General features: G+C 32.1%; 1 protein-coding gene and 1 long non-coding RNA gene across 2 annotated transcripts in view; one reads left to right on the forward strand and one right to left on the reverse strand.

The window, feature by feature from the left end:
• LOC124992515 (uncharacterized) overlaps positions 1-16,869 on the forward strand; it is a 45,585-nt gene that overhangs the window by 134 nt on the left and 28,582 nt on the right. The window lies entirely within an intron of this gene.
• The window catches only part of Epha6 (EPH receptor A6), an 874,627-nt gene continuing 872,094 nt past the window's right edge, over positions 14,337-16,869 (reverse strand). Inside the window, exons 17-18 of the mRNA XM_047563348.1 lie at positions 15,996-16,145; positions 14,337-15,006 (exon numbers count right to left, since the gene is read on the reverse strand). Coding sequence (XP_047419304.1) covers positions 14,892-15,006; positions 15,996-16,145 — 265 coding nt within the window. The 3' untranslated portion in view covers positions 14,337-14,891. The remainder of the gene's footprint in view (positions 15,007-15,995; positions 16,146-16,869) is intronic.

Consider the following 16,869-nt stretch of genomic DNA (forward strand, 5'->3'; position numbering starts at 1 on the left):
CTGCGCGGTCGCGGGCGGAGCATGATGGGAGTGGTAGGCGCGCACAGCCTGCTGGGTAGCGCTGTGCGGGGCTTTTGCCGTGCTCACGTTTTCTCCGCGCGGGTCTCCAGTCGCGGTGCGCGGGCCTCGTAGAGGACCGTGCTGAGTGGCACCAAGAACGCCTCGTCCTGGCAGGACACGGGTGCAGCGTGGTGGCAACGACAGGACAAAGCCGTGCCCCTGAGGCATAGATGCGTGCCGGAGTTGCCCCACTGCCCATCGCACCGACCCTCCCCTGGGTTCTGCCGGCCCTAAGTCCTGGAGAAGTAAGGCAATGAGGCTGTTAATGTAGCAGGGAGAGGAGAGAAACTTGTGTAAAAAGTAGTACAATTATTGTCAGTAGCCCCCCCCCCCCTTTTTTTAAGCTAGGGAAAATAAAAGTAAAAGACATTGTTTGGCAAGGGAAGTTTGCCTGTACTTCTGCTTCTTAGCCGTCTGGTGTCCTGGAGTGATTTCCACCAGGTCTAATCCTTTATGATTAGATTATGCAGATTCTAATCCACTGGAAAGGCATTAGTAATTAATATTTAAACGTTGGCCACTTTAAAAAATTGCTCTTGTATTTTATTGCAGTAGAAACTAATGATCCTCAAAATATGTAGACGTATACTTCCTCCCCGTTTTCCAATGGACAGATCATATTGGTAGTCATTTTAAAGATATAGGAATTTTTCTTTTTCTTTTTTTTCCTGGTCTTTCATTCTATCCAGTCCCATCAGCCTCACCTCTCAATGAATGGCTTTCATGATTTAAATGTCCTTAAAGAACTTGCATCTCTTCATTTCCCTCATTAACCATGGGTATGGGATTTTGTTTTTTCTTTTCTACTAGCTAGTGTTATGTTTACTACCTGTTCTTTGGCCTATCAATTAATTTGACGTATCTAAATGGACTAGAAAGGTGAAAAAAGAAATTATCAAAATAATGATGGTGGGGAGGATTGTACACATATGATAATGGGGGCTTTTTCCTTTGTTGCTTTTGCAAATTGGCAAATGTAGCTCTTTTTACAGTGAAAGAAAATGTTCTGGGCTAGGACTCTGTTGCAAGCAAAAATGAACAAACAAAAGTCCTATAGTTGCATATCCAAAGGTATTAATGTATAAATGTCCTTGTAGAAAACATACTATGAAATATACTATGCTTTATTGTGTGTCTTTAGGCCAATTAACCCTTCTCTCTGCTTCATCTTCCTTGCCTTCAAAAAGATACTATTTTATCTAGAATTTTTAGTATTAAAGAGATAACAGAAGTGTAAGTGTTTGACACAAAGGAGATGTTCAATAAATATTTTCCTGTTTTCCTTTGTTCTGAAATTTTTTCCTTGATCCCATTCTTAAACGTCATGGTCCTTTAACTTCTGACCCTGAGTGCCTTTAATGGTAAGTATTGATCAGTTTTCTTTGTTTCTGAGCATGGTACTCATTTCAATAAGAGATGGAAGCTCTTTGCTGCTAGACAGACTACAACAATTTTGTTTTGTTTTGTTTTCCCCCAGTTAAGCAGAAATCTCATGTTCCAGAAAACTTTCGTGGATAGACCGTACTTTTCTTATTTAGAATTGATGCTTTCACCCCTAGGTTGAATTCATGTTTTTACTTAATACAAAACATTGGGCGAAAACTACAAATGTAATAGGCAGATTGAGCACCCAACTTTATAGTAAACTTAGGCAGATAGATACTTCTGAACAAGAAAAAAGTTAAAGTTAACAAAAAGTTAGATAATTGTAGTTATTATTATTTAGAGATGAAATAGTTGTTATGAAACAATTTACTCAATTTAGAAAATGTCCATTTTGAAAATATCAGTCATAAAAAGAACAAATATTTCACATGATTGAATCTGTTGTTTTGTACTTTGCCAACTGAAACTGCTCTTGAGCACAGAGGGTCAGCATAAAATTGTTTCATTCAATTTAAGAACTTAGACTTTTTCCATTTTTTATGAGAGTAAAAAGCTTTAAAAGTGGTATGTAATTTTGTAAAGCTACTAAATATATATGTACAAGGGAAAAGGGTTTTATATTTTTTTCACCAGTTTTAATTCCATACTGGTTTTTGGAACTGTAATAGCAAAAATATAAAAAAGATAGAGGGAGCTACATTGAATATAGCACTATTCTGATTAATTCTTGATACTTTTAATGTATTTTCTTACCAGCAACTTTTAAAAGAATATTGAAAATCGCTGATTGATAATTTATTTTGGGTGTTTGGAACAAACATTGATGGTCTCAAGCTGTATTGGAACGGTTAGATGTTATGTGTCTTGTTATCGGCAATTTGTGTACAGTACTACCTCTGCAATAAAAAATTTAATTCATTTGAATGTCAGAAAATATTTTGCCACTAAAATAAAGTCACTAAAAAAATATGTATCATTTATTATGATTTATGTGAATTTATGTCCAGGCCATAGTGACATTATTTTGAAAAATTACTATAACTATGATCTTGCATTCAGAATTACTAAAGTATCTAAAGAACATCTACATTTAATAGACTAAAAATAAATTACATTAGGAATACATCAATACAAAAACATCACAAGTTCAACCACCAGAACTGTAACTTTTATTTGCTAATATATTTTAATAAACAGGCTTACTCCATCTGTAAGACCCTGATAATGCCTCTTAGGAAATCATAGAAAAATAAAATACAGTAATTAGTAATTTGTACTTTGTACAAAAATCTTATTATGTTGCTCAGCAGATAGTTTTGCTAAACATCATATTTTTTCAGCAGATAGATGACATGTAATGCAATTCACCACAAACAATCTCTCATGTTGAGAGCTGAGCATTCTATAACACTATTAACTTTTAAGCATGCCAGCACATGAAAATTTACATGGAACATCTTAATATTATAGTAGATTTTTATAAGATGAAAACAATATCACTTTCAAATAAGTTTGGACTACTTCACTGCTATTGCAAAGTAGATAATAGGTAGGATTGCAGTTCAATTAACACCGTTTTACTGTGTTTATCTCTACCGTATTGTGATTACAACCAGAAAAGAGAACATAGGCTGTGTAAGGATCCTGAGTGAAAGGCATATATTTAAGCTCTAAATGGTGATACAATACCAATATTGAAAAATAATAATGTAGTGCTGCGCTTCCTTATTTTCATAAACAGATCTTCCCCTCCTTTTGTAAGAGAATATGAGTATAATGCTAAATCCTTAATTAATGATAAATAGCTTCATGTCCTGTTAAAAGAGATACTTTTTAAAAAATCATATAGGAAGGAAAAATATTTTTAGCTGCAGTTTTCCCCTTAGTCAAATATAGCTCTATGAAGGATTAAATGTCTCAACCTAGACAGATGTTATTTGAGTATTTTATAGAAATATGCTATTTAATATTAAGCTTTAGGATTTGTGCTACAGAGGTTTTTAGAACTATTATTTTGAGTGCACTGCAGCTGTTGATATCATCTACCATTTAAAATTTGATATGGCCATTTAAATATCTAAAGTGTTTAATCAGATACATTTATATGTACACATATTATCTTTATATTTTTGGCTATGCTAGAACAGCAAAAAAATTGGAGCGCAATCTTAATCCATAATTCACAATCTAATTTCACATCAAATCTGAATAATAAATAAGTATCTTTAAGTTCCAACACATTGAATTACATACAGCCTATCCAGAAATAAAGCACCAAGCACTATTAAAAGATCACATCCTTATGTTAGAATAGGGAGGGAAGCAATGAACAAAACAACCATCCTGTCCACATGTTTCTCCTAAATTATAGAGGCTATTGATGTGTTCCAGATGGAAACAAAAACAAAATTTTTTTACTAAAAGATTAATGTCCATTTGTCTTTATTTCTTTTTAAAAATTCAGATGGGAGCTCAAAACCCTCCCAAATAGTATTCAAGAAAATTGACAGGTTTAGTATACAATATACATCTTTCAGGATTAAGCTAATTTCAATTTTATAGGCTTCAGATTATAATGACTAGCTAAAAAGTATTTCTGCCATTTACTCTGTAATAGACAAAAAAACATGAGAAGTATCTATGGCATTTAAGAAGTCCTCAATCACTTCCTTATTGAAAAAGAGAACTCTTGTAAGAGTCCTTGGAAAGCAAAAGTTTTAGGTCTTCCAATGAAATTACTTATAATATTTAATAAAGATGCTTTGAAATATAGGTTTTTTTTCTATTCTGTATTACACACAAATACCCATTAACTATGTCTGTATGTATACATAACATACATCTATATTCATTTTTCTATTCTGCAACTATGTATCTCTCTTCCAATCTATACTCCCTTCCCACCCCCACATTGGCTTTTCTTGGTAAAATTAACCTACTCACATAGTAACGTCTTTACTTTTCTACCACAAATCTACTGATCTACCTGCATATTACAAAGTCTGCTTTCCCTCATTGGAGTTTTATGTCCCTGCTTCTATAAAAAACTAATCTCCCTACTTGTGCTCCGAATTCTAACCCCTCCAGGCCTTTGCTATAATTATCTTTTCTCTTGCATAATCAGTTTTATTTGCCAGATACTCTAATTAATATATAAATATGCTTTAGTATCCTTTATGTAAATAAAAGGAAAGAACAAAAATCTCCATAGAGCTCTGTTGACCCTCCATCTCCCTTCAGCTACTGCCCTAGCTCCTTTCTCTTACTCCCTTTACAACACATTTTTTGATAGAATTGCTTATAGATTCTGAGTCTGCTTCCTTTATTTATATCTCTTAATCCACCTCAGTTAGGCTTTGACTTCATTGTATCACAGAAATCACCCTTTTTGAGATCTTGAGAGAGTCTGCTCTTGTCAAGTTTGTCCAATCAAAGGGCAATTTCATTGTTCTAATCCTAATTTCTTAAAAGCCTTTAATTCAAATGACCAACTGCATTTCTTTCTTTCTACCCTTCCTTAACACTCCTCAGTTTCCTTTGCTAGTTTCTAATTCTCTGCCTGACTTCTAAACATTGCAGTGCCCTGAAACTCAATCCTCAGCCTACTTCTCTATCTATAGGTTTTTCCTGGGTTCTAAGCTTTAAATACCATGTATATATGGATGACTTCCAAATACTAATCTCTGTTCCTAAATGTTTCTTGGAACTCTCAGATGCAAGTGTTTACTTAATAGCTCCATTTGGATATCTGACAGTCAACTCAGGTGGCTAAAACTAGACTTGATTTTTCTTCTAAATCTGCTTCTTCTCTACCACCATTGAACCAATTGTTTATTCCCTAAATGTGGAATTTAACTTTGATTTTTTTCTCTCTTCTTCATCCCTCATTCCCAATCCATTAGCAAACCTTGTCTCCAAGTATATCCAAAGCCCATGACTTGTCTTCATCTTCACTACTTCCATCCTAATAAAAGTCAGTGTTGGTTTTTTTTTTTTTTAATTTATTCCAGTGGCTTCATTCATTTCCTTGGACTTTGTCTCCTTTTTGCCTCCTACTTTGCCCCATTACTGTGTTCCACTGTTCTTTTTACCCTCAAATACTCCAATTTCCCATACATAGTTAATGTGCCTTCTGCCTGGCATGCTCTTCCCCTAGATCTTCTCCTGAATCTTTTCTTCATGTTATTCAGGTATCAGTATAAATGTCATGTCTTTAGAGATTTCAGTTACCAATTAATATGAAGGCGTCAATGTCATGTGCTATGTAACACGATTAATTTAATTACCAATGCAACACACCATTATTTCTTTATTGTGTGTTTTTACTGTTAGAAAGTCAATTCCATGAGACAGGGACTTTGCTTGTCTACACTGTTTATCCTCAGAGCTTTGAGGAGGTCACTAGTATGATATAATGTTCAATAACCATTAGTTGAATGAGTGAATGAATTTATAGGTACATATATTTTTTAAAATAAATCAGTGTTATCTATACTTATTTTAAAATTTAGGAATTGTATAATTTTGGAACAGAAAATAGACATGACTTCCCGTGTTTTTGTTGTTTGTTTCAGTGTAAAGATTAACACTGAGCTTTAGAAAAATCGTGATTTTCTGTTGTTTATATTAAATTACAGATATTTAATGTAGGGTTATCAAGATTGTGTTACTGTATTTCCATTCATACATTCAGGAGAGTTTGCTTTCTCCAGCAGACTTTATGGAATATCTGACCAATAATAAATAAAGGAAGAATGACTTCAAAAAGAATAGATTCTAGCCACTATTTTACAGAATTTGGTTTCAACTTCTTTGACAACTGGAAAATTACAAGTATTATGAGACTGAATGGAGATATAATATGTGCAGTGCAGTCTTGAAAGAATATAAGCATTTATAGATCAAAAGATCACATAAAATTAATATGTAAGTACCATATTTTAAAGCACTTAATACTTTGTATAAAATTTATATAACTGCTTAAAAGAATAATGTTAAAAAACAACCCTTTTAATTCTTTCATCTCTTAATTCATTCATGCTCTTAATTGAATAATAGAAGGAAAAGCATCTCTTACCAATGAGATAATTCATTAATATGTATAAATTTTTACAGTCCAGTATTCAATGTATAATAATATATTTGGGTTTTAACCAAAATTTTAAGCCTTAGAAATCAAAACAGGAGTATAGGAATATTAAGAATTCTGATCATTACCCTATTAACAAAATTTTTTAAAATTTAACTCTTTTTTTATGTTTTCATATGATCTTTTGTCTAATTTTATACATTATATACATTTAAATATCAGTGGATTTATTAGAGATTCTCATTTTCAAAATGCATTTAGTTTCAAAATTAACAGTAAGAGTAACTTGACAGTTTTCCTTTGCTCTTTTCTAATAGAGTTTTTTTTTTATTGCTGTTTAAAATGAGATAAGCAACAATTTTAACACAACTACTCTTTGTATTACCTTTCTGTCTTTTCCTCAATTTTAAGGGTACTTGGTCTGTTGCCATGTTCTGCTTTCATGGTCTACTTCTGATTTTTCAAAAATGAGGTTATTATAGCAGGTATAACTAACATTTTAGAAAACATAGACAATTAATTATTCCTACAATATTAAAAAACTAACTGTTGAAATTTACATTACACACAAAATCAAAACTAAGTATGGTTTATGAAAAATGTCCAAAGACATTTGTATACTGCATATATTCAAGTTTTGAATGTCACGATATAAGATGGACTTTGAATAACAAAATGATTAATAATGTACCAGAAATCTAGCACATGGAGGAATCAACAAAATCAAGTGTTACTCATCTTCACATTTGTTGGCACTGTTCAAGTATTATGCACTACACCCTCCCCCAAAATGCTCCCAGTTCACATTTTGATTTTTTTTAATCTTGAAGGTCTTAAAAACCTAAAATTATATCAAAGCTCCATGTTCTATAAGAAGAAAATTAGATTTTTGCATAGCATATTAATACAATTTTCGTTGAAGACATATAGCATGGGAAAATGAATACATTAGATTCAAAACTCTAATGAAAAACATTTATATACATTAAACCTTACTTTCTATATAGTGCAGAAAAATTTAAAAGCCTCAATAATTTATTGTCCATAATAGCATTGTCTTAAAGATACTGTAAGGATATGGTGATAATAGTTCTGGATAATATACCAATAGATATTCAAAACACTTTAACATCAGTCACATTGACAGAAAAATAGCTTGTTCAGTTACAAGTTTGTTAGCAAGCGAGTGACCGTTGATTTTGTCACAAAGTTTCTATAAACCACATTTTAAGTAGACTTATTTTAAAGAGAAAAATAATATATGGAAACAAAGCATGCACCGTTAAAGAAAAATCTTCATAATGACTTTAATAATGATATTACTGTATGAGAATTATAAACAGCAAAAGTTTGTGTGAAAGTTGAGCTAGTAGAATTAATCATATTCTGGCTTCCCTAGTTAAGTGGAGATATGTGTATATGAACATTTTCAAAAGCAGTTTCTACTTAAAATCCATGCAGTTTACCCTACAAATAACTAAATGTAGAAGAGAGATTTTTAAATAATAGAAGCAGTAGAAGAGAATGTTTTAAATTAGGTAAAAATTTTGAAAATGTATTATTACTCATTTTTGTGAATTAGCATTATTCATTCCATCTATCATGGTTTCAAAAACTTAAGTGATATTGGGTCTTTCTAGAACAGAAAAATTAAAACTGTCCTAAGGATAAACTAACTATAAGTATGTAAAAACATAGACATGTTCACAACAATGTTGCTTATTAGATAAGCTCATATTTAACTCATGAAAATGAGTACCTATCTTCAAAATAATAATGCCCAAATATAAAATCTGAATTAGACAAATGAAAATGAAAAATGGTGATTCCTATGTCCTTAAAGTTTATACTAACGCATTATTTTGGGATAAGGATGGTTCTCCCTTCAATGAGGATTAATAAGATGGAGACTCTGACACCAACCAAATAGGAATCCTGAAGTCTTCATTTTGTTATTTAGTAGAACACTCTAAAGCCACATCTCAGTTGTTCTGACTTAGTGAGTTGATAATATAACTAGAAGTGAGTCATCATGACAAATTAAATATAGTCAGAAAATACAAATAATGGAGAAATATGGATAGAGACAGAATTTTACCTGAGAGAAAATTTTCATTAATTCTAATACTTTTCTAATTTACAATTCCTAGGAAAATTTGTACTTTCTTTGCTAATCAAAAGTTGAAATCTTGGGGTTGAGGCTGTAACTCAGTTGGAAAGCCCACCTAGCATGTTCAAGATTCTATGTTCAGTACCCAGCACTGGGGGGGGGGAAGTAGAAACCACATCTTTATGTTACATTTATGAGCTAACTTTCATCCTACTCTGTAAGATTATATTTCTTTAATGCCTTTGTTATTCCTGAGAATAAAGGTTAGAAGAATTCTTTGAGATTTTTCTCTTAAAATGAAACAAATCAAAAATTCCTTTAATTATGTAGAGATTTGGTAGTCTAACAGGCATGGGCATTCAAGCAAGAATCTTCCTTTGTTTTGTTTAGATGGAAACTTCGATTTCAATGGGAAAGTACAAAAATAAAATAAGCTAGAAGTGACCAGATATCATTAAGTTACACAAACTTCGTAGTTGCTAAGTTATTTTTTTAAAGGTGAAGTTTATTATTTGGTAGTACTTTGCCTCAGTTATTAACAAGCTTTCTTTTCATTTTTTGTTTCATTTTTAAATATAGTAATTTTGAATCAACACTGATAAACTTTCAAATATATTCTAGGCTCTCTAAAGAGCAAGTGTCAGCCAAACAAATCTTCTGAATTAAAAGAAAAGAACTCAAGTGCTTCAAATAAGTTATATTCTCATAAAATTTCACCTAATAATAAGTTGAATATAATTTTTAGTCATAAAAAGAGAAGTAGTTAAAACTACATTTTGAAGACCTACATATTCTGAATCTTTTGATCTGTATTTTTCCACAAGACATGCATATTGTGTCACATCCCTTTATAACAAAAAAAATTAATTTTTGTCCTAAGAAATTTTTGACACACCTGCCTAATACTTTCTTTTTGCAAGAAGAGTTAACATATTTACTTTTATGCAATGTAAGATTTTTTTCCTTTATTTCACTTAGTAGTATGTTAAATCTAGTTGTAAGTTATCATCTTTTCCCTTTTCCATGGATCACGTTGGAAAGGATTTTATACAACTATTGAAGTCCTCATTTATTATTACATTTACTGGGGCCAGTGATAGCTTTGGCAAGAGTTTATTACAAAATTGTTTTTGAATAAAGAATGATGTTTTCGGGGCTATTACTGTAGCTCAGTGGTAGAACGCTTGCCTAGCATGTGTGAAGCACTGAGTTTGATAGTCAGCACCACATAAAAATAAAGAAAGAAAATAAAGGTATTGTGTCCATTTACAACTAAAAGAAATTTTAAAGAAGAATGATGTTTTCTAATTGAAGACGCCTTTGAGATAGTGGGTCTACATATGAACTAAAAGATTTGCCACTGAACAGTATGAATTTGTGACTTTTCGATGAAGATCAATTATCTTAGAGAAAACCAGCAAGCATGCCTCCCTCTACCAAAACAAGTATGGAGGGCTTGAAGAGAATTGTATGAGAATTTGAGGTCCAAAATATTTCTTTCTGAAGGGGATTACAAATCCAATTCACACTTGCCCAGTTTTTGTTTTGTTTTGTGGAAAAATCTAACCCCAAGTGATATGGCAATCATAGCAAACTGTGAATAGGCTCTCACTTCTAAATTTTAAGCCTGTGAGTTAATTCAAGGTAAGAATAGTATATTCAAATTCATCTTTGCAATAAAATTTTATGCACATGAGACATTCAATAGATATGTGTAAACTGAACTAAAAACACTTTACACTCCTTTGCTTAGCAGTATAAAAATTGGAAAAATGATAATGCAAATGTTGATCATAAGAATAAAAAGATGAATATGGTGCTGAATATTCTGATGGAACAACATTGTCAATTTTACCTTTTGGAGTTTTCATATAAAAAGCATATAAACTGTTCTTGTTTAATGTGAAATACTATGATTTTCTTCTATTTTGTGAAATTTGAGCTTGGAAAAGTTAAGGTGGTCATAGTAAAAGAAGTGACACATCTGCTTCAAATCTCTCTTCTATATAAAGATATAGACACCAACTGTGAGTTAATAATCACAGCTCTTGATCTGTAAAATATTAATTTCTTTTTGTGGTTGCTAAGAGTTGAATTCAGGGTCTTCCACATGCTAGGCAAATGTTCCATCACTGAACTATACCCCCAGTCTCTAATTTCTTTTAAATTAATATTAAACTTCCTTAGCCAGAGCTACAGAAAACAAACATCATAATTAATTTCAAAGTTTCTTTCCAGAATACTTAATTTTCAGCTGAGGCAAGGCCAGAACCCATACCCTTTGTAAATGCAAGTGTTCCCTTTTGTGTGATAAGGTCTACCATATTAAAAGTCTAATTTTTGCAACCTTCCCTGACATTCATCCTTTTCTAAGGAGATCCATAAGATATTTTTATATTTGTTGTGACTTTTTGTTGCTGATATGGATCCAGGATGTAGTGACAAAAGTTGAGAAATGACAGGATGAGGGATTAAAGAAAGGACAGAGGGCCTGATAATCAGTGTTAAAAAATTTAATAAATGAATAGAAAAAAGATCGTACTAGTGAAAATTTTGAGAGAAGAGATTTAACTGACTGCATTTTAGAGCAGAAATTTAATAGAGAAAGGTATCAAGACATTTTTAGGAAATATGGTTGGATGATATTTAATGTAATTTATTTTCCACTATCACTTCTATAATGACCTTCTGTAAAGACTTTGCTGTTCAAGAACTGGATCTGGGTTTCTTTTTCATTCATGGACTGAGATTAGCCTTAAAGTTATAACTGGAAGTTGCTTTATTCATATTATAGCCCAATAGATTTATAAAGAGTAATGCAAGGTGAAATAAGTCTTTTTCATTATGGCATGCATAACTTATTTATTGATAGTTATTGTATAACTCAGTGCAAATCTGCTGAAATTCTGGATTCCCATTAGGCCAAAATTTTGTAATTTCTGATTGTATTTTTTTTATAAATACCATTTTTAAACCTCTATTTTATTTATTTTTTTAATGTGGTTTTGAGGATCAAACTCAGGGCCTTACCCTTGCTAGGCAAGCACTCCACCACTAAACTACAACCCTAGAACTCTGACTGCATTTTTTAGTTTAATTATTTAAATGCCTCATCTCTCTCTTTGATTGTACACTATTTCTACGTTCTTTTCAAATATGTCCTGTACCATGAGATAATAAGTTAACTGTAGATTAGAAATTGACTCTCCAGAAAATAAAATAAAAATGGTTTCTTCAACTTTCTGACTTTCAAAATTCAAAAACTCCCTTAATATACAGATTAAGAAATTTTAAAAAGGCAGGTACATGAATTTTTATGCACATTTTATTTATCAAATATTATTCCTGAGCTGGGCATGGTAGTACACACCTGTTATCCCAGCAGCTCAGGAGGCTGAAGCAGGAGTATCTCAAGTTCAAAACCAGCCTCAGCAAAAGTGAGGCGCTAAGCTACTCAGTGAGACCCTGTCTCTGAAAATATAAAATAGGCCCAGGGATGTGGCTCAGTGGTCGAGTGCCCCTGAGTTCAATCCCTGCTACCCACCCCCACCAAAAAAAATGATTCCTGAAGACTTGTGATTTATGGAAGTTACTCATTTACTTTAATAAAATTAAATTCAATGCTTATGCATATTAAGTAGGTTTAATTATTGAATATGTGCACCCTAAATCTTGAAATGTTTCTTGGAAAATTTCCAAATAAATTTGACATTTTAATTGTAGCTATTCCTGGATATTATACTATCCCTGGGATTATGGGTTTCATGATTGGTAGGTAGTAAAGAAAAAAAAAATCCTTATATTTTACTGCTGCTGTTTAATTTTGCACATGTACTTCACACTTGCTCTGACTATGATGAAGTTCAAAATTATACTTATGATTATCACATTTATAGTTCTGTAAAATGTAATCTTAAAGAGAATATTGGTTGAGAGACAAAGTGAAAAGGGAATTTTCCAATATTATAAGAAGATGTTAGAAAAGAAAAAAAAAATAGAAAGAGAATTTCAAATTAACCAGAATAGAATAGCATCATACAATCTTTTAAAGACAAATTTTCTTAACAGAGATCTTTAATCTTTCAATTACTGAATATCCATCTCATATAAATTTAAATACTTTAATAAAATTTATTTCATCAAGATATACAGATGTTGCTGACAGTCATATGGAAGACCATATTATTCTCTTACTTTTCTAGATATCTTTTTGTTATATTATAAAAATAAATATATGATTAATAAACTTCATCTGCTTGCATCTGTTCTTATTTAATATATACTTGAAGACAGATAAATATGGAAACTTTATATTTCCTTTAAATGTATCCAGATCTGTGTAAATATATCAAGCACACTGCAGATAGTCTATGAGTATACTGGGCCATGCAGGTTGACGACTGGAAAATGTGGCTAGCTGTTTCTGACACTTAAAAAGTGATGGATTTCCCACTTTTTCCTTTTTTAGTATACTTTAAGAATATTCTAAAGACTTCCTTCTAGCTTTCTGCATTTTTGTTTTTCAAAATGAGAAAAATTAAGCTGTGGTGGGCAAAAACAAGGAAATAAATCAGCAAAAGAAAATATGTGGAAGGTTCTAGTATAATGGAATAATCCACAAAATCTTAAAATAAGGAAAAAAGAAAAAGCGAGACTCCTTAAATACATGAAACACTATTATGACCAAAAAATGTAGTTTAGTTAGGAATGTGGGAATATGGGTAGGAATCTTATCTTTGAAATCAAATAAAAACCAATTTATTTAATTATCATCTCTAGACAAACTGCTTTGTAATTTTTTCTCCCTTACCACATTCTCTTTACTCTTCCAACTAGCATGGTAGTCATTTTGTTTTTGTAGTTTTACAGGAGGCAGCTAATATTATATTTAAATTTGTCCTTTAAAACAGCATTATTTTGCTAAACTGATTCAGCCTAACTCACTGAAAAAATATATTTGCCTTTTTGTTGCAAGCCTCTGAGAAGATTATGACAACACACCTTAGCTGTGTTCACATTTTTATGTTAACTATTATGGACACAGATTGATATACAATAGGTATGCTCAGTAAAATCTATTTATATCTGGTTTGGAGTATTCATACTTATTTCTTTAGAAGGTCTGGAAAATAGCTCGGCATGTTAATGTAACTATTTTTGTCAACAGACATAAGAATTCTTAAACTTGCAAAATACACCATTATCAGTGAGATGGACATATTTATTTTCTTAGGCCACCATATAGCTATCATAAAATTCTGTTTTAATCAATAATTTCACATTAAATCTAAGGCTCTAATCTTATATCCTTTATTCAAAGCAACCCTGAAAACAACCACTTTTCCCAGTGCTTTGATAGTTACGTTTGCAAACTTGTGATGATGAACTAAGGAACAGTCATGGGTTTATTCCATGCTTCACTATGAAAGCTATTAGATCAATGGACTCACTTTTGGTCTTTCCAGGGATCATCTTCATAACATAGTAGAGAAATACACAATAATAAAAAAATTAGAGGGGGAAAAGCCTCTAAACTACCACCTACTATGAAATGTGTAGGACACTATAAAGTTAATTAAAAAAATATAGACAAACCCAGCCTTAGAAGATTTAAAAGCACAGTATTTTTCTCCCTCTCCCTCCCCAATACCCACTTCTCACCATAGTCACACCTGACAATAATGCACTAAATGGAATCATTGGTCATTTAGGCAAATCATTCTAATAACATCAGGCACCAACAGTTAAACTATTAAAAAATAAAGCAACAATACAACCGATAGATTGAGTAAAGTTATCTAAAAAATAAATATTAATAGCAATTTGGAAGCTACTTGATCACAAAATATGAAAGAAAGGTCAACTATTTCTTTCTCATCTACCATTAAACTCTACATACATCTTTAAGGATGCCACATCTGGACAGATTCCTTTAGGTTAAGTCTGTGAACACTTTCCAAATACTTCTATACAAAGTTACAAATCCATGCTGAGTTATTTATCATTGTGTAGCGATAATCTGAAGTGGGCCAAGGTTTTATTTGCAGGCTATTCAGAGAGGACCTATGTAGCATGATTTTAAAATCCAGGTTGGAAGCATAAACATAAGGTGTGTGTGCAGCCATAGTCTGAACAGGAGACCGTGGTTTGAGAAGTAATGTTTGGAGAATCAGAATAGAGAGTAGTAGAGAGGACATTTTCCTTGTAGAAATGCTGAGGCACAAAACACAGGTGCTTATAGTACTTTCATACATGAAATCCTTTCTCTTGTATGTGCATCATATGTAAACGTAAAGTCTGTATGCTGCTGACTATTCGTCTCTGGTGTCCAATGAGTATGACTCCGATTCTCCTAATGTCACTGGAGGGGGTGGGGACAAAGGGGGGTGGGGAGGGAGAGACCAAGAAAGGAAGCAAAAGAGAGAGAGAGAGAGAAAGAGAGAAAAATGAACATTTAGATTTTATAAAAATGAGAGAAACGGAAAGAAAATGAATGCTTAGATACATTAAATATGCACTAGGTCACACTTGCCAAATGTGTAGCTTAATTGTTAAGCAGAGATATAAATGAACAGTGAGAGGAGGTTTTTTCTTCTCTCTGATCCCACAGAATATATGAAGTTAATCTCAAGTTTAATGATACAGAAAAAAATTTCATATCTAGGTACCTATGTAATGTTCAGATATTTAACAGGTCTGAAGGTTATATATGATTGTGGTTACATAAATTTGCAAAAGTAGTAGCGAAAGGGTCAGTATGCAAGGCAGAAAGTATCATGTGGACTCCATTTGAGTTCTCATTGGTTTTTTAATAATCCAAAAAAATGCCATTATGTTGAACCATATGAAATTGCTATTACTGTTTTAATACAATGGCAATCCCATATGACTCAATCTGGCTTTTTTAACTCACACATTCAGCATTTATATTGCACTTAGGTAAAAGAATGATCTTTGAGACAATGGAAAATGTCTGACCATCACAAAAAACAGGAGGAACCCTGAAGTGACATGATAAGATTGTATTAATTTGATGAAAGTAGTAGTGATTATTATGTAAGAAGAGTATATGAAAAATAAATAAGGTAAAACTACATTGATATACAGTCTATGATGTAAACAAGAGTAATATGCATAGAAGGCATTTAAAATATTTTGAAAAGCTATGTGAATAAAACACATTCTTTCAAAGAATAATAGTTAAAAATGTAATGTTTAATTTCAACTATAATAATAGAGATGGTAGAAATGACATATGAGCCTTAGGAAAGGTGTTATTAATACAGCATTTGAATTTATAATTCCCTGAAGAGGGCATCTAATTTCAATAATAACCCTAGTACCACTTACTCAATGCTCATTCTCGAAATCAGGTCAAATGTCGTAAACCCTGCTGCCATGAAGTTATTCTTATATTGTCCCATCTTTATAGAATCCAGCCAGTCACCGACTGTGACAAACAGAGGGTATTCAGAAACTTCACTGGGGGACTCTGGCATTCTACAGGGGAAAAAACATAGACACCAGACAAAAAGTCAGATAAAGCTTTTCTTTTTCCTTTTACAATATTGTTACATCCACTAATTTTATCCTCTAGTTTTCTGTTATACAAATTAATAATTAAAAAAAAAACTTATATTGATCAGATTAATCATTTCATTTGTCCTTTTCTGCTTTTTGCCACTATTGGGTTTTATATTTGATAGCTCTTGAGGAAATTCACATCTTGCTATCTTTTCTGTTTTTACTTTTTCTCTAGCATAAAATTGTGTTTTAAAACTTGAGGAATAGCCTACTCTCTATTCCCACAAGCAAAGAAACTAATCACCACTTCTGATCTGCCACTGAATCCATGTCCTTTTACCTTTTCCACATTTGTTGGTGTAGTTCTCCTTTCATGGTGAATGCTTCTATAGTAAATTGATTGATCAAGTCTCCACTTATTTGCTTTTAAACATTCAACAAGAATTATTATTTATTAAATAGTAATTGCTGCCAGGCATGGTGGCTCAATGCCTGTTTTCTCAGCAGCTCTGGAGTCTGCAGGAGGATTGCAAGTTCAAAGTCAGCCCCTCAGCAACTTATTGAGACTCTAAGCAATTTAGTGAGGCCCTGTCTGAAAAAAAAAAAAGGGCTGGGGATGTGGCTCTGGGGTTAAGCACCTCTGAGTTCAATCCCTGGTACCAAATAAATAAATAAATAAGTAAAATAAAATAATTGCTGC

The sequence above is a fragment of the Sciurus carolinensis genome, chromosome 9 (assembly GCF_902686445.1).
Source record: "Sciurus carolinensis chromosome 9, mSciCar1.2, whole genome shotgun sequence".
NCBI lineage: Eukaryota > Metazoa > Chordata > Mammalia > Rodentia > Sciuridae > Sciurus > Sciurus carolinensis.